Source organism: Lynx rufus, unplaced genomic scaffold (assembly GCF_022079265.1).
Source record: "Lynx rufus isolate CCGP_SWC_20201006 ecotype Redwood Valley unplaced genomic scaffold, mLynRuf1.p SCAF_6, whole genome shotgun sequence".
In the NCBI taxonomy this organism is placed as follows: Eukaryota; Metazoa; Chordata; class Mammalia; order Carnivora; family Felidae; genus Lynx; species Lynx rufus.
In genome coordinates this window covers 116,689,614-116,708,406 of record NW_025814878.1, presented here as the reverse complement: position 1 = coordinate 116,708,406, position 18,793 = coordinate 116,689,614, and the positions used below count along the sequence as shown (strand labels likewise).

General features: G+C 50.3%; 2 protein-coding genes across 2 annotated transcripts; both read right to left on the bottom strand.

Moving 5' to 3' along the window:
- Window positions 1–457: 457 nt before the first annotated feature.
- Window positions 458–1,619, bottom strand: CUNH6orf15 (chromosome unknown C6orf15 homolog). Its single transcript, XM_047103244.1, is given in 2 exon segments — window positions 458–1,344; window positions 1,550–1,619. Coding segments are annotated over 2 exon segments (957 nt in total).
- A 4,017-nt stretch (window positions 1,620–5,636) lies between these two features.
- Window positions 5,637–9,370, bottom strand: CDSN (corneodesmosin). Its single transcript, XM_047103243.1, has 2 exons — window positions 9,286–9,370; window positions 5,637–7,132 (listed from the first exon to the last, which is right to left on the bottom strand). Exons 1-2 carry the CDS (start codon window positions 9,368–9,370, stop codon window positions 5,637–5,639), a joined length of 1,581 nt encoding a protein of 526 aa, XP_046959199.1.
- Between the last annotated feature and the right edge of the window lie 9,423 nt (window positions 9,371–18,793).

Sequence of the window (18,793 nt, the reverse complement as noted above, 5' to 3'; positions counted from 1 at the left end):
CTTGGACCTCACCCTTCCCTCCTGTCACAGGTGCCATCTCAATTAGTCCTGCTGCCCCTTCTCCCCTCTTCAGATTTCAGGACAATTCTGGAACCAGCTCTCTCACCTCACCAGGGTGAGACCATGAAGCTCCACCCTCAAACATCCAGACTTTGATCTTTTGCAAAGAATAGGGGACAGCAAGAGAGTGTCTGCAGATCCTAGAGAGACATGGGCATGGCTAGAAAGTGGGAATGGACAAAACTCACTTTACTTTGCATCCAGAAACAAAGACACAGTGAATGAGCAAATTTAGTAATTGCTTGTGTTTTATTGGAGATCAGCATTTGGGGAACAGGGGAGGCAGTGAAAAGTTGAGATGGTGCTAGAAAACACACTGGTTGAATCTTGATTTAGCTCATACTGCAAGGGGAGGGAGCAGGACTCCATTCTCTGATTTCCAACTTAGGATTTTCTCTTAACCCCACTGTGACCCAGGGTTTTGAGGCCTGGGGAAGCCAGCTGGGATGTTCCAAGAAAAGCCAGTAGGATGGAGAACTCTGGGAGGAAACTGATTATTAATAACTGGGCGTAGATGAATATTCCCCCAGCTGCCTCCTGGATACCAGTTAAGATTTCCCCAGCTAGTACCTGGATACCGGTTAAGATTCCCCCAGCTAGTACTTGGGTATTGACTATTGATACCCCAGATTCCTACAAGGTGTGGCATGGGCCTTGTTCCCCATCCAGTTCCAGGACCTCCACCTCCCCAGGACACACCTGGATTTAGGGTTCCCCAGGGATGCCCAGGCAGCACTGGCTGTTGAATCCTGTTAATAAGAGAAGGTGGGCGTTGGGCAAGGATTTCTCTCTGGGCTCCCAGCACATTAGAATGGAGTGGCCATCTAGACTCAGAGTCCTGGTGGAGGTGTAGAGCCTCAGGTACTGGGCCTGTGGAGCGTGCAGAGGACCCTGCAGGCAAAAGACTTCTGCCCAGAGGGAGGGCAACAGCACCAGGAAGGAAAGACAGTTTTTCAGGCAGCACTTCCCCCACGTAATCCTCAGTGGCAGCAGCCCTCATCTGCCAACGATCCTCAGAGGGCCAGGGATCCATGGAGGGCAGCTCCTCAGTTGGGGGCCACCTCTGAACCCCAGAACCTCTTGCAGATTGGGAGCCATCTGATGGAGAAGCATTGGGCTTCAGAGGAACACTTGTTAAATCATTTAGCCCAGGGTCTGGCTTTGGCTGAGGAAGTTCAGAGTTGGAGTGGCTGGTCAAGGAAGGTTGCTCAAGCAGAGGTAAGCTGGTTCCCAAGTCTTGGAGAACTTTCTTCTCCACTGCACCAATGCTTCAGGCAAAGAAGCCTGAGGAAAAGGGAAGAGGAGACAGCCAATGGACTGGATGTTTGGTTCCAATGCCTTCCATAATTCCCTGGTTCTCTTTGCTCCAAGCCCCTTCATTTTCCCCAGGGACCCAAGGGACCCTCCTGCCTTTACCCCTTCCCTCAATTCCAGCTCTGCTGGGGTCCCCAGTCTTCTCTGGTGCAAGGGTTGGGCACAGCCTCCATACCTGGGAAATGAAGACAGATCAGAAGAAGGAGGCCCAGAAGAGCCCTGCTCCCCACCATGCAGCCCTGCATCTTGTTCAGCTCTAATATTTCCCTCTGCACCAAGACAACCAGCCCTTTATGCTCTCAGTGGGGCAGAAACAAGCTGAGCCAGTGGTTGTGCAAATAATAAGTCTTTACATTCCACTCTCATTCCTAATGCAGTCTGTGGCAACAGGTGCCACTTGAATGTCCCAGGGAAGCTGGGTGTTTCCACTCCCAGATCCTTTCCTCAAGTTCCCCACCCCTTCCTGACCCAAGTGTCCTGGTTCACAGCTTATCACTGATTGCCAGTCCTACCCTGCCCTGGCTCCCTACACCAAGCATAGGAGGATCTTTGCCATTGGGGTCGCAGTATCTTCATTGCCTTCTCAGTAATAGAAACACTTGATTCTCTTCACTTTCTCTTTGGGATCCAGCTCATTCTCTTCCAGCACCCCTTTCTCATGCATCCCTATAGCTCCTTTACCTTGACCCCAACCAACAGGAGTTGTGCAGTGCAGAAATGCCCCCCATCAGAGAGGCTACTCCTAGATGACACCTTGTATCTAAGGAAATAGATCCGGTTTCCATCCTTAAGAGATGATGGTGTATTGGGAGCACCTGAATGGCTCAGTCGGTTAAGCTTTTGAGGGTCCAACTTTGACTCAGGTCACGATCTCACCATTCGTGAGTTTGAGCCCCACATTGGGCTCTCTGCTGTCAGCACCCAGCCCACTTCAGATCCTCTGTCCCTCTCTCTCTCTGCCCCTCTGCTGCCTGTGATCTCTCTCAAAAATAAAATGAATGGGGGCACCTGGGTGTCTCAGTCGGTTAAGTGTCCAACTTTGGCTCAGGTCATGATCTCACAGATCATGGGTTTGAGCCCCACATCGAGCTCCATGCTGACAGCTCAGAGCCTGGAGCTTGCTTCAGATTCTGTGTCTCCCTCTCTCTCTGCCCCTCCCCTGCTTGCTTGGGCTCTATCTCTCAAAAAATAAATAAACATAAAAAATAAATTAATTTAAAAAATAAATAAACATTAAAAAAATAATAAAATAATATAAAATAAATAAATTTTTAAAAAAGAGAGATGATGGTATATTAATTTCCTACCACTGCTGTAACAACCACAAACTTAACGGCTTTACAACAATACAAATTTATTATCTTACAATTTTGAAAATCAGAAGGCTGACATAGTTCACACTGGGTTAAAATCAAGGAGTCACCAGGGCTGTGTTCCTTTCTAGAGGCTCTAGGGGAGAATCCATTTCTTTGCATTTTCCAGCTTCTAGAGGCCACCTGCATTCCTTGGATTATGGTCTCCTTCCTCCATGTTCAAAGCCAAAAACAACAGGATCTTCTTACATTGCATCACTCTGACCTTTTTTTCTTCCCCCTTCCACATTTAAGGACGCTTATGATTACACATTGACCCACCCAAATAATCCAGGATAATCTCTCTAAGGTCAGCTAAAAACCTTAATTATGTCTGCAACCTTAATTTCCCTTCACTATGTAACCTAACATATATACTCACAGGTTCTGGAGATGATGTGGGTATCTTTGGTGGTGCTGGGAAGGACACCATTCTGCCTACCACAGATGGTCAAATGGGTCCACAGAATATAAGAAATACTGAAAGGGAGTAGATATTCCCAACTAACAGTACAGGAGGATGTTTAAATGTTGTCAAATGGCCATGAATTGATAACTGAAGTTGGGTGGGACAGGCATAGGGTTTCATTAATTCTTTTGTCTACTCTTAAATATGTTGAAAATATTACAATTAGAAGTGTTTAAATGCCTTCATTTTCTCTGTTGCTTCCAGGAGCACCTAGACTAGACTTCCCTGGTTACATGAAGTCTAAAATAAGCTGTTAGATTTTCCTTTTCCATCCTCGTCCCCCGCCCCTGATGAATGGGAGCTCCTCCTCAGAACTGGCCAGTGGGGGGCAGTGTCCTTTTTGAGTGACATCCAGCAGATTTGCAAAAGCCCTTGACCTTGACCACACCAGAGACTAGAGGAATCCTCACATCAGAGTCTGTACCCATCCTTCAATTGTGGTGCATGGAGCCTCTAAGGGCCTTGATGCCTTTCATTGGCTGCAGTCCAGGGCTAGATGCCAGGCCAAGTGTGACTCACCAGTGATGAAAGAAACAGGACTATTCTGCAGCCCTTCTGTCTTCAGCCAACCCTGCAGGTGGCTCAGCTGCCCCAGGTCATTTCTAATCAACGCAACACATTTCTGCTGATTGGGACTTGGAATTTCAATAATAGTCCTAAATTTGGGACCAGCTAACACTATCCAATAGGAGGGAATGAATTAGATCCTAGGGTTGGGAAAAATTCCTTTGTAGTCAGAGGTTCCAAGAGGTGGCTTGTGCTTTGTGGTGAGGCCCTTCCTAAAGGGACAAGCATAGCCTACTCTCCCCTCCTTGGGTTATAAGAACTTCCTTGGCCTCAGCCTCCTCCCTCTTCCCCCCACCCCAACCCTCACCTGCTGCCCCAGTCTCCAAAACACAGTTGTCTGGCCCTCACCACCCTCTGCTTTCTCTCTTTTCTCCCAAAGAGGCCACTCCCATTTTCCACTATAGTTCTCTGCCTTCTCACCTCCCATAGGTCTTACTCTAGAACTGCAGCAGAGGCAGCAAGAGTGTGGAGGTGGAGAGGACACTTGACTCTGTTCTACCATGGGCTGGGGCATTTTTATGTAGGCTAGTGAGTCATCATGCTTGGCTGTGCTCCCTGTCATGCTCCCCTCCTCTCTGTCTTTTACTCTCTCCACCTCCAGTTCCCAGAATAACGCCCACCTGGGCTCACACTCAGTCACCAGGAATCTGGTCTTGTTGTTGTATTCCAGCCTTCCCAAGGTCCCAAGTGCCCCTAGAAACCCCGAAACCAATGCTCAGACTCCCAGAGAGGATGACATCTAGTAAGTGAGGCAAAATAATGGTGGACAGAAGGAGTCTACATGGAGGGGGGATGGAGAATAATTAGGGCCCCATATAGGGAGAGGGGAAGACCCCAGGGTGAATGGGGAGTGGAAAGAGAATGGATTTCCTGGAGCAGTGAGAGAGGAAAGAAAAGGGAGGAAGGACTTTGGAGACCACCCTCTGCTTTCAGTTCAACAAATTTTATTGTTTTCCTCCTTTGTGGGAGGAGCTATAAAGTATAAGAGAAATACTGGTCTAACTTATGAGTGAAAATAGGGGACACGAGGATCTCTAGAAGCATAGGAGTGCATTCCTCAGGCCCTATGAGGGCCTAAAGGACTCCAAGAAGGCAAAAGTCTGCATCTAGTTCACACAGTTTATTGAGCCATCTGTCCAGGGTCCAGAGAGAGCAGGAAGCCTACTTCAGTCTCCGAGCATGTCCTCGTGTCTCCCTCACACAGGAAAGCATCTGAGCATTGAGGGAAATTACAGGCAGGAAGGGGGTCTAAGACGGAGATCTAGAGAGTCAAGGAGCATTGGGAACTCACAGAAGGTGTGATGAGCTCTATAGCGGAGGGTGACAGTGGAATTGGGAGTGTGAGAACCCCATGACATGGCATGTTGGTTGACCAGATGGCAAAGGGAGGTCAGTGAAAAGTGGTCATTGCTTTCAGGTAACAGTTTGTACTTACTATGCTTTATTTGGCAAATAAGGAGAGTGGGCATGACTTATTCAGGAACCAGAGTTACTCTGAGACATTTCAGGGGTTTCCCAGGCAAAAATCTGAATGGTAGGATTAGCTAATGGATTGTATTATCTGAAAGAAATGACAGAGGAAATTTTAGGGAGTGGTTATCTGGCAGGGAGGGCACTATAGTACAAGGGGAATCTAAACAGTAGGAGAGAATGAGGAAATGGATTTGGAGTCTACAATTTGGGAAGATGAAGAAAAAAGAGGTGATAAGGGGCCTCTATCATATTGGAGCAATGGAGGAAATAGAACAGCTCTTTGGGAAGGAGGAGGGAAACTGAGCTAACCCAATGCCTGGGCCCCTGGACTTCTCCCAACTGAGAGATGGTGTTTGTGTATATACGTGTATGCCCACACATGCACATATGCAAAGGACGACTTATGGACTGTCAAGTACCTCTCCTTGGGGTAAGAAAACTTCAGGGTCAGCTAGCTGGGGTCCCAAAGGCTTCACTTGGGCCAGGATGTCCCGGATGGATCGGCAGGGGATCTTTCCAGAGCTGCCGGAGCCACAGGGCTTGGCACCAGCTGAAGGATCAGGTTGGGGAGAACCATCGGGACCCCCACTCAATGTTGAGGAGGAGACAGAAATGCAAGGGTGACCAGAAGAGCTGGACTTGTTGCCGCAGGGCTGAAGGATGATTTTGCCACTGGATTGGGAGCTGGAGCTGCCACTAAACGAGCCAGTGCCTGGTGGGGAGCAGGGCCCCTGTGAAACACCGCCACAGGGATGGAAGGATGAACTGCTGGAAACGCTAGAACTGCTGTGGACTCCAGAACTGGAGAGGGAGCAGGGCCCCTTAGAGCCAACACCACAAGGCTGAACCCCACCAGAGCCCACTGGCTGGAACACAATAGCCGAGGAAGCTCCTGATGGGTAGATGTTGGAACTAGAAGAGCTGTGGCTGGAGATGATGGGATTGCTGGAGAAGTATTTGCCCTCAGAGATGGGGGGCCCAGCTGCAAAGGAGGGGACCCCTGGAGAGCCTTTGACAGGATTATCTTTGGTGAAGTAGCCCACAGGGTAGATTTTGCCCCCACTGTACGTCATGCCTGGGACCAGATAACTGTCAGAGGAGCCACCCACCACCTCATAGCTGCCATAGGATTTGTCTACAGAGGTGATAGGGGGGCAGGGCTTGCCTGGAAGGCCACCACTGCTACAGGGGGAAACTTGAGCCAATCCAGGGCCACCAGAGCCATGCTGCTCCACCACCACCACCACTGGCCTTTGACCCCCTGACACGGAGTGGGAGCTGGAGATGTAGGAGCCTGAGTGTGAGACGATGGGCCCCCCACTGCAGGGAGAGTCGGAGACATCTGAACTACAAGGGCGTAAGTTAGAGTTGACTCTTTGGCCACCGCTGCTGGATATCCAGGAAGTTTGGGAAACAGATGAGCTTGAGCCTTCTCCAGACTGGGAAGAGCTTATTAGTAAGCGGGAAGAATCACCACTGATTGGTAGAGCTGAGCCAGACCCTGGCTGGGAACTGCCGCGTCCCGACTGGGAGGAGCTGCTGCTGCTTCCTGATTGGGAGGAGCTGCTTCCCAACTGGGAGGAGCTGGATTCTGAGGAGTAGCTGATCTGGGAATACCCTGTTCCTGGCTTAAATAATGAAGATCCTGAAGAACCACCCTGGGCGACACTGGATCCGCTGGAGCCACCACTGGAGACACCAGAACCACTGGGGCCACCACCAGAGCTGCCACTGGAGCCACTGGAACCGGAAATGGAACTGCTGGAGCTGCTGGAGCCACTGTGGCCACTGAAGCTACTGGAACCACTCTTCCCAATGAGACAGGGGTCATTGGGGGAGGTGATACGCACGTCCTTGCAGGGGTCTGAGAAGGTCCCGATGCTCTTAGCCAAGGTCCCTGAGGAGGAAGTAGTGGTTAGTAAGGGCCAGAGTGGCTTGGCTTGCCCCCTCAGCTTTCAAGCCCATCTGAGTCATCTGCTTCTGACTTCTTTCAAGCCCATCTGTCATCTTCTCTGGCTTCTCTGAGAGGAGCCCAGGGAGAGCTTGGGGTGGAAAAGGAAGGGAGAACTGGCTGTTGTCTGTAAAGGTAGGGCAGTTTCAGTGTTCTGGGAGGGGGCAGAGACAGAAGCCAAACATCTACCAGAGAAAAAGAAAATGAGACTCCAAAGCAGGAGGTATTAAAGAAAGACAAGATAAACAGAGAAGTAACAGGAGCTAAAGGAAGGACCCCAGAGAGACAAAGCATGGGAGTGACAGAGACTCCTCAAGATGGGGCATAAGTCCTGAGGGAAAGAATCCCAGGTAAGATTGAGGGACCAAATGGAAAGAGAAGACAAGACAAACAACAACGGACTGGGAAGGAAAGGAAAAGTAACAAACGAGACTGAGAAAAGAGGAAGCCAGTGGCAGAGGGACTAAGGTAAGGGCTAAGGTACTTGAGGACTAAGATTCAGTCACCAGCCTCCTTGGGAGGGTCCAGGCTTGGATAAAGGGTTGGAGTTCTGTTCCCATCTCAGCATTGCCCACGCCAGGAAATCTGGGTGGGGGCCAGAATGTGGGGGCACTCACTGTTGCTTCAGAACCTGCTGGTACAGCATGACAGGACACCGCACCCTGAGCCACCCTTGCTGTCCTGGCACAGCCCAGGGACACAAAGATGGAACCCTCCTCCCATGCTCATGACCATTATCAGCTTCCTTCTCTCTCCACCCAGCTATCACACCATGCCTGCCTGCCCCCCAGTCTCCTGTCTTTACATCCCTGACAGATGTGAAACCACTTCTTTCTTTAACCAACCCTTTGCTTCTAACCCCAGGCTCACCTTACCCCCAGTCTTCCTCCACTCAGCTCCTAAAGGTCCCAAGCAGTGTGGCCAGAGTTTCATACTAGCGAGTGACTAAACCTCTCTGAGCTTTAGTTTATACATTTGGAGAGGTCAAATCTGTCCACCAACAACCAGTTTCTCCTCAGTCTGTGATGTCCCCATTCTCTCCTCAAAGAGAAGTTCTCTGTGTCCCCCTCCACACCAAATCCCAACTCTGCCTGCAGCCTCCCTCATTCAGCTGCACTAATCATGGAGAATTCCTGCTCTCCTTCTCTGCTCCGCCAAGCCACATGGTCTGCTTTCCACCCACGGGGCCATGGGCAGCGTCACTGCAAATACCTGGTGGTCAACAGCAAAACCCCGGTTTGGATGGAGCCTGGCTTTACTGCTTTCTAATTTGTGATCTTGAGCCAGTCTCCTAAATCGGCCTAGCCTCAGTGTCTTCAGGGGTAAAATGGGAATAACAAATCTCTCATACAGTTCTTCCGATCAAAAGTGCTAATGTAGGGGTGCCTGGGTGGCTCATTCTGTTAAGTGTCCAACTCTTGATATTGGCTCAGGCCACGATCTCACGGTTAGTGAGTCCAAGCCCCACGCTGTCAGCAAAGAGCCTGCTTGGGATTCTCTCACTCCCTCTCTCTCTCTGCCCCTCCCCTGTTCACTTTCTGTCTCTCTCTGTCTCTCTCAAAATAAATAAATAAGCTTTTTTATAAAAGTGCTAATGTAAAGTGTTGGAATAGTGTCTGGCACATGAAAAGCATTCTATAAATGCTAACAATTATTACTATTAAATATACAGTCTTCATCTTCTAGTGTTCTAATAATTGATAATAGTAATAACAACAATGACCAACATTTATACAACCCAACCTTCTAGAATTTCCAAAGCACTTACATACATACATTATTTAATTTGAGACTCAGAGAAACTAGAGCTAAGTGTTATCATTAACCCTGTTTTAGAGTCTCAGAAACTGTGGCTCAGAAAATTTACGTAACTTACCTGGAGTGACAAGGCAGTGAGGAGCAGTCCCCAGACTGAAGCATCAGATTCCAGAGTCCCTGCCCTTCCCCCTTGCCAGGTCTTCTCCCGGTTTCTCCCTGGATGGTGCTTCCTCCCACCTCCCACCACTGGATCCCTCCAGTCTCCTCTGACCTGGTGTCTGCATCCTTCCTCTGCTACCTCTCCCTGCTTTCCTTCACTCCCAGGGTCCCCAGCCTCCTACCTGGCAGGAGGAGACCAGCCAGCAGCAATGCCATCATTCCTTGCCCTCCCACACGCCCCATCTGGGGTGCCCGCGAGGAGCCCATCTTGGACTGTGCAGCCTTCTGACAGCAACTCGTGGACAGCCCAGGGCCTTTATGCCAGGGCTGGACATTCTCTGGGCAGGAGTCACTGTGGGTAGGGGTGGGGAAGTGGAGGGGCAGGTGCCCGGGGCAACTTGGTGTGGTTGGGAGGAGCTGAAGTAATCGGTTGGGGCATCTGCCTACTCAGCGGCAGAGGTGGCTTCAGTGTGGGGTACCTGTGGCCACGGAGCCCTTAACGATTCCTGCCACCTGACCAGCCTACCCATGTTCCTCATTGCCTAACCTGGAACTGGGGGCTCTACCCACTCAGGTGGCCACTCTCACCACAGGACCCAGTCACCTGGCTCCTTCGCTCTCCTGCCTGCCCTGGTGTTGGCCTGTCCCACTCCTTCCATGCACAGACATGGACCTTTCTACTTTCCTGTCCACAACAGAGTGCCTGCTCTGGTCCCACACCCCACCACATGGTTAACCCCACCTGGTTTCCCATCCACAGCCTCTGAATCTGTCCCTTTCCTTGGGATCCATCACTCCGCCTCCACTTTCCACACTGCATCCCCAGTACCCCCCTCCTTCCCACCTTGTTGTCATTGTCCAAGTTCCATGCCTGCCACACCTATTACATGTTCCATCAATGAACTGAGCCTTTTCCCTCTTAACTAGGAATCTGCACTCCAAGCACCAGCTCTCTGATCTCTCCCTTCTGGGGGTGCTCCTGGGATAGTACGAAGGGTGCTGGTTGCAAGGGCCTCAGCCTGAGGAGAAGCCTGGGCTGGGAACCACTGTCATAGCTAGGTCTGAAGTTACTCACAGGCCACTCATGGCCTCTCCCCCACAGCTGGTGACCCTGACTTCAGTGGGTGAGCCACAGGCTAATGAGACTAATTGGGAAGGTGGTGGCCCTGCAGACCATCAGCTGGCTCCCTGGCCTGGATGAGTGGATAAGGGAGGGCTAGGCAGATGTCAGGATCCCTGAAGGATGAAAGGCAGGACTGGCAGATCAGAGCCTTGAGTTCAGCAAGAAGGGGGGCAGGTCATCCTCCATCACATTCCCCTCCCTCCTGCTTTGGTCCTGGCCCCACCCCAGCCAATTAATTGCTCACTAGTATTGCCCAGAGTATCAGTATCGGAGGGAGAGGCCTGGGAGTCAGGTCAAGCTGCCTCTCCTCCTCCCCCACCCTGCTCCCCTCACCCAGACTCTCATCTCCATACTTCGCCAGTCTCCTCACAAAAGCAGTCTATGTCCAAGCCCTTGGCTGCCCTCTCCCATTCCCTCTTTCCTGCCCCGCCTTTAATTCCAGGCCAGTGCTATCCATAGGACTTTCTTTGGTGATGGGAATGCTCTGTACCTGCCAAGTACGGTAGCCAATAGCTACATGTGGCTATGAAGCATTTAAAATGGGGTTAGTATAGGGAGCCTGGGTGGTTCAGTGGGTTGAGCGTCCAACTTCAGTTCAGGTCATGATCTCATGGTTTGTGAGTTCAAGCCCCACGTTGGGCTCTGTGCTGATAGTTCAGAGCCTGGACCCTGCTTCAGATTCTGTGTCTGCCTCTCCCCGACTCACACTCTGTCTCTCTCTGTCTCTCAAAAATGAATAAAATGTTAAAAAAAAATTAAAATGGGGCTAGTATAACCAACCTAAGGAACTGAATTTTTAATTTTACTTCATTTTAATTTAAATGCAAATAGCCATGTGCAGCTAGTGGCTACCATCTAGTCTAGTTCTTGACCTTGCCAGCATTCAAGATAGGAGTGGGAAGGAAGAGGGGCCTGGAGCTACCGCAGCAAGAGGAGATAATGGTACAGTGTCCCCTGAAGAGGGCTGACGCAATGGGAGGGAAAAAAAAAACACTGGCTTTAGACTCTGGATGACCTGAGTTCAAGTCCCAGCTAACTTTTGGCTTTAGGCAACTGTCCAAACCTTTCTGAACTTCAACATCCTCCTCTGTCAAATGGGGATATTTTAAGTCATCCTACCTTGCAGGGGGTTTGTGAGGATCAAATGGGAAATTATCAGACAGATTAAAGGGGACTAAGGGCGCAGCCCCCCTGGTGCAGGCTTATCACGTGAAGCCCAGCAATGTCCTGTCTGTGTCCCACACTGGGACACAGCAAGTAGGATGCACAGTCCCAGGCTCTCCCTTTGGAGTCTCCAGTCTGGCTGACCTTAGGAGACCTACAGCCTCCTTGCCCCTCTGCCCCTACAGAGCAGTGACCTGTGTGTGTCTGTCCCAGCCACATCTGTTCCCTCCCTGGACTCCTGGCCCCACTGGAGCCCATCTCCCTGAGGAAGAGGGGAAGGAGGGAGGGGTGCCGGGAGCAGGGAGGGAGTGCCCGAAAGAAAAGGTGTGTGGAGCCTTGTGGGTGAGGAGGAGGGGAGGAACTACAAGGCCTGTGGGATATTCTTTTCCAGAACAAACAGAGGTGGCAACGTCTGTCCTGTTTTCTTCCTCTCATTCCTCCTGGATGCTGTCAGCCTTGGCCAGGAGAGCCAGGGCTGGAGGAGGCACAGTCTCTCTCTCTCTCTCTCTCTCTCTCTCTCTCTCTGCCTCTGTCTGGGTCTCCAGCCACCCACACAGCCTGGTGTTCAGCCTCAGAGCCCTCCTCTCACTGTCCCCCTGTCTGCTGTATCCACCCCTTTCCACCCAATCCCATCACCACATCTGCCCACTTGTGGGCCCTCCCAGCTCCTCTCCACTCTCTCTTTTCTTACTGGAATCCTATCTGCTCTGCTGTTTTACTATGCTATGTCCCTGGGACTCATTACTAACCCTTCTCTCAGCTCAGACAGTGAAAATCTGAAGCTAATGGGCCTGAGGAGGGCAGGGAAGGGACACTGGCTGAGTGCCTGCCCAGCCCAGGGCCACCTTGAGGGACATTCACCAATTAGACAATGCCCATGGAGGTGCAGGTGGGTCTGCTGTGTTCCCCAGCAGCAAGTGTCCTGCCCAACAGGTGGACTGGGTGAGACAGCACTGGTGGTCCAGGGCAACCCCACACACACCAGAGAAAATAAAACTTAAAGCATGTGCCTTCCAAAGACAAGAGATTGGGAGTTCTTGCCCCACATTTATGAAGAAGGCAAGTTGTGTCCACTCTAGGCTGCCCTGGGCTACTCTTTGCTGCTGCATTCTGCACTGGGCACTGGGCATTCTGCACTGGGCACTGGTTCAGCATGCTCATCCTACACTGTGCTTTGGAAGTTGCAACAAGGAGGAAGATGAATTGCCCTTGTCCTTGAGGAGCTGAAGTCCATCTGGGGACAGACAGCCTAGAAAGAATGCTGACATGGAGAAAAGGGACAGGCACTTGGCTTTGAGGAGGCAGCAGGATATTCCCTGGGCTTTGGGGAAGATAAGCAGGGAAGGGAGCAGGCAGCTCAGACTCGGGGCCCTGGTGGTGCTGAGAGTATATTTAGAACAAATAAGTAGCTTGGGAAGTATAAACAGAGGAAGAAAGAGATGGAGAAAACAGAAAGGCTGTTTGGACCAGCATCAGAGACAATTTATAACATCAGGCTAAGGTAGGACTGTGGTATGTGCAGGAGGATGCAGGGAACTGAAGGTTCTGAGTGGGGGGACAGCATAGTCCGAAAGGAGGCTTGGGGAGTAGAGAAGAACCATTTCCTCTGTCTCAGGTCCCCCACGAGTGTGCTGGTGCTTAATCCTTACACTAGCCCTGCAGAGTAAGAGTTCTTTCTCCCCCATTTCACAGATGGGGAAACTGAATTTAAACTAGTTGCTCAAGGGGCGCCTGAGTGGCTCAGTCAGTTAAGTGTCCAACTCTTGATTTCATCTCAGGTCACAATCTCATGGTTGGTGAATTCAAGCCCCTCATCGGGCTCTGTGCTGACAGCACGGAGCCTGCTTGGGATTCTCTCTCTCCCTTTCTCTTTGCCCCTCCCCTGCTCATGCCCTCTCTCTGTCTCTCTGTCTCTCTCAAAATAAACAAACTTAAAAAATAAAAATTAATTAATTAATTAGTTGTTCAAACCAGCTGGTAACTAGAAAAAGAGTTTGGAAAGGATGCAAACCTGCCTATTGGACTCCAGAGCCCATGTGGGTACCATCACTCAACTGACACCAGGCCATAAATTAATGGCAGTGGTCCATGGACAGACTTCAGAGGTTCCTTAAGCCCTGTATGGGTATATGCAACATTCCTTGTGTGATATCAAAGTCTCAAAAGTTAAGAGGTCCTAAGTGAGAAAGTCAATAGCACATGCTGTCCCTCCCACTCAATCTTTTCTCCTCTCCTTTTTACCATGGCCCTCAAAGATGGGACTGAAGTTCTAGAACGAGCGTTCCATGCAGGGGTGTTTGGCAGACCTAGGGCTACTGCTTGAGAGAAAGAACAAGGGAGTGAAAACACAGGAAGGGAAGAAGCCCAAAAGATGAGCTTGTTTTGTTGGGGGGAAAGGGGAAGAGGCCACTCTGCACCTCAGGCCCTGAGGGCTCCTTCCCTCTCTGAGCCTCTGTGCTCTGCTCCAGCCATAGGCACTTTCTTCTCCTCCTCTCTCTTCCTCTGTTGCCCTTGTTCTGCCTGTGGTGGGCTCCTCTCTCCAGCAGTCATGCCCCCCCCCTCAACAGATGGCAAGCTGACACTCCCTGCCCACACCCAGTAGGGTCTCCCTGAGTTGTTTCCCTGTAGTGGCATGTGGGGATGGGTGCCCTGGGTCATTCCTACTCTCCCCCTGGTCTCTCTCGTGACGTAGGTCATGGGTCCAGGAAGGAAAGGATGAATTTGTACATGGGAGATCCAACCTGGTCTGTGCCCTCTTCAGCCCCAGTGTGCCCATGACTGCCTAAACTTCATTCAGTTGTAGTCTCTGTTCTCTGCCTGCCTCTGTACTTTCTTCCCTGTGGTAGATGGTCAAGCACAGAATCCACATTCCATGTGGTCTGACTCCTTTGCCCTCAGATAGAGTCTGTGGCACATTACCTATGCAGTCCCACACAGCCTCAAAATGCAACAGAAACCATTGGCCCTGGACTGTGGTCTCCAGGACAAATGGGCAGAGCATATGCCTGCTCGCTGAATTTCAAGCACTTGCCTGTGGTAAGCACGTGGTGATTCTTCCCTTTCTACCTTACTCTGAAATACATCTTCCAATCTGGCTTCAGTGCCCTCCACCCCTCCCAACCGCATCGTGCAAAGCCCAGTATAGGTGCCAGGTGATAAACAACAGTGGCTAAGGCCTTGCCTCCAGGAGCACTCGGTCTAGCCAGGCAAGGAGCAGGAGACACATGGACTTGGCTCTGACACAGAACTACTTACCTGTGTTCTCTTGTGGGCCTATCTGTCCCACCCTCATTCCTCATGGATGACTGTCTCCCCTGAGCCACTCTTCTCTCCACTGGATGATCTCTTTTCTCTGAGGGATGCAGCACACTTCCATTAACAAACAGCAGAGCTCACGTGGCCACGCTGAGGAAGTCTTGGGATTTCCCCCTGCACAAGGCATTAATCTGAAGCCAGGAGTGGAGTAAGACAGGGCTGCGTACTTTAAAAATCCCTTAGGTGGGGCGCCCGGGTGGCTCAGTCAGTTAAGCGTCCGACTTCAGCTCAGGTCACGATCTCGTGGTCCGCGAGTTCGAGCCCCGCGTCGGGCTCTGGGCTGATGGCTCAGAGCCTGGAGCCTGCTTCCGATTCTGTGTTTCCCTCTCTCTCTGACCCTCCCCCGTTCATGCTGTGTCTCTCTCTGTCTCAAAAATAAATAAACGTTAAAAAAATTAAAATAAAAATAAAAAATAAAAATCCCTTAGGTGATTCTTGTTGGGAATCCCACCCAGCCCTTAGCTAAGATCACTGCTCTGAGGATCAGTCTATACCCCATCAAGATATATTCTGCTCCCTCAAAACATATCCAGTGGTGTGATCTATACCCAGCTCTCCCTTCCCTCCTTCTCCGTCAGCTCCCAGTCCACCCATCTCTTCTCTAGGACAGACCTCCTGGAATTTGGCCTGGTGAGCCTCCACTTGTGCTCTTCCCATCTGTCCTCACCATCTTAGCAGCCCTTCTGGTACCTTCCAAGGGACCCAGGGCACCACAGCTGGGACACGGGAATGAGGACTGGAGCCAGAGCCAGGGACATCCTCAGGCAGTGAGTCCTGAAGAGGAAGAATTCAGCAGGTGGGAGCTCTGCCCACCACGCTCTCTGCTCCCCCTTCTTGCCCTTCCCCACTGCCTGCAAGCCATAGGAAGTCAGCTGAGTGCGGGTCATGCTCCCCAGGCCCAACACCTCATCGCTAGGTTTAGGTCACATCTGATTTAGCCACCACCCCTCTTGTCTTGTGAGGAGGTGACTACAGAGGCTGTGATTAGCTCTCAGAGTAACAATAATATTTGTCCTCTTCTCTGTTCTGTGGAGTGACTGCTAGGGACACCAGTTCTCATTGTTTGCTCGTTATGCTCACCTTTAAAACAGTCATTCTTTCCACTGTGGCTATTAATGCTTTTTATTGTCATTGGTCACCCAGAATTAGAGACCCAGCTCCCTCCTGAGTCCAGAGGACAGAGCCAGGGAGGGCGGGTGAGAGGAGGGCCAGGGTGCAATCTGAAGAAGCTTTCGGGAGCAGCTGGAAGGACTCGTGCCAGGAGGGACTTCCAGGCCAGGTGTGGCTCTCAGAGCTGCTGAGGGTGTATCAGGTGGGCCCATCTTCTCTGGCCTAAATCCCTCTGGCTGGGAGCTCCTCTCAGGCAGGAAGCTTCTCCTGTCCCCAGTATGTCCCTAGCACCTGATGCATCATGTACACACAGAGGTGACCTGAAAAGACAGAATTCTATGGCAGAGGCTGGCATCCCTAGTCCAGCTGCATTCTCCTGGACCCCAGGCTAGAACCAGGGAAGAACACTGACTCTTCAGCAGTGTGTAACAGATCACCACAGTCATCTACACGTGCTGGATTGACCTTGATTCTCCCAGTGACTCTAGGAGACAGAAATGATCATTTGTCCTTTGGGGCCACAGACACAAGTTCAGGGAGTTAAGGCGATGCCTACCTCCAGTAGCTGGGGACTTTACCTGCAGTCCTGATGCTATATTCGGCACACAGCACTAAGCTGGTTTTTCCTCTTCTTCCTGGGTATTCCCATGGCCTGACTCACTCCCTCATTTTATTCACTTCTTGTCACCTGCTGTTTCCTCAGAGGCCCTTTCTGACTTTTCTATTTCAAATCATATCCTAAGTCCACATATGGACCACCACTCTCCACTTCCTTCCTCTGCCTTAATTTTCTTTAGAACATTTATCACACGTGATACCTTATTAGACATGTCCTGTATACATCTTGGGTATTGCTCACTCCCCCCACTAGAAGGTAAGCCCCATGAGGACAGGGCCCTCCTCTATTTGACTCACCACTGTATTCACAGCCCTAGAGCACTGCCTGGCTTATGGAAGGAACTCAGCACATAATGAGAGAGAGAATAAATAATAATGAATATGCTTGGCCACTTGCCCAAGCAGCCTATGCCTGAATTTTCCTGAGGGCCCCAGAGCTGCCTCATCTCATCTCAAGTGCCTGAATCACCTTAGAGGGGTCACCTTGGTGACCAAGAGGGCACTAGTGGGGCCTGACTGAGGCCTGAAGAGTGGATGATGTAGAGGCAAAGAGCAAGGACGACTCTGGAGGGAAACACTTTGGAGGAGCCTCTAGGCCGCCCTCTGGTGGAGGAGCATAGAATACCCACACACAGGAATTAGGCTGTCTGCACTGGGTGGAAATTTAGAAATTAAGAAATTGCCTAAAGTCACATCCCAAGGTCATACAGAGAATAGATAACAGAGTAGGGACAAATATCTGGATCACAGTCTGATGCTGTCACCACTATGCTATCCTGTCTTCCCCATCACAGGAGTTGAGATTAAGCTGCCAAAAGGAAGGCTAAGGATATTTGAGGATATGGGGGGGGAGGGGGGCGGGGGGGGCGGGGGAGAGGTGAATAGCTTGGAAGGTGGATTTGGTTAAATTCAACAAGTTTTTTGAGCTAGCGCTGGGCACCCAGTGGGGCACTTAATTGAAGATTAGAGGGAGAAAATACACAGTAAGAGAGCTTAAATTTATACCAAAGCAAGTTTTCAAATGTATTTGAAACAAGAAATTAGCAGATGAGTTAGGAATTCCCCTCTTCAGGGGAATGCCCTCTGTGGTTTAACTTTTATCACATTTTATTGCCATGATTGACATGTTTGTTTCTTCCCCGGACAGAGCTCCTTAAGGGCAGGGAGGACTGAAACTGCTTCCTGGGATTGTTACCATGGCCTAGCACCCCACGCAGTGGATGCTCAATAAACGATTGTCATTTGGGCAAATGGATGAACAAATGAGTGGTTTGGAGTTTCCCTGCCCAGAGATCTTCAAAGAAGAGCAGACAACCATCTCTTCTGTCTAGTCCAAAGACATCACTGGCCTGCCCAAAGGCTGAGGGCTGTGCCTGATGCCTTCCCAAGTTAACTCAGCTTCTATAATTAGAGTATACCATGATACAAGTTCTAGATTCTTTTCTTTCATTGACCAAGCATTTATGGACTGCCTACCAGTCCAAGGTACTGAGCTATTGTTCTCTAAATCCATGATCCTATTGTATTATTTGATTCTATGACTCCTTGTTGACATAAGATGCAATACTGTCCCCACTGCATTCACTCCTAGCTGAGGTCAGCCAAAGTAGATGGGAAGAAGCAGTGAATGGATAAGCTGGCACAATGGGTTCCCCTGTGTTAATGCTCCATACCCTCCAGTCCCACTCAGTCTCCTTTTCAACTGATAAACACACCAAGTTTGGGTGTCAATACCTGCTGCCTATTAATAGGTATTAAAATCTCCAATTACCTCATGCCTCCCCCTTTTCCCTCCCACTCACCCACCTATTGTGTCAAACGGGGAAGAACTGGTTTGGAGCAAGCAGTCCTGCATCATCTTGACTTTGGCACTTGGGTGATGTCTTAGATGAGTTACCTCTCTCAGAGTAGTTTCCTCATCTGTGAAGCAGGGCTAATAATTTGCCTTATTGAATACCTTCTGGGTCATGTACTAGGAAAGAAGGCATACAAACACAGACAAGGCACGGTCTCTGCCCTCAAGAAACTCATACATTACAAGGGGAGGAAGACATGAAAACCATAATAATGTGGAAATTAAGTAAGACAGCATGATGTAGAGTCCTAGACAACTGCCTGGGCTACACCAAGGACTTTTCCCTCACTTTCTCTCTCCTTTAAGAATTATTTTCTTGGGGCTCCTGGATGGCTCATTTGGTTGAGCAACTAACTCTGGATTTTGGCTCAGGTTCTCACAGTTCATGAGTTCAAGCTCCGCACTGACAGTGCAGAGCCTACTTGGGATTCTCTCTCTCCCTCTCTCTCTCTGTTCCTTCCCTGCTTGTGTGCTCTCTCTCTCTCTCTCTCAAAATAAATAAATT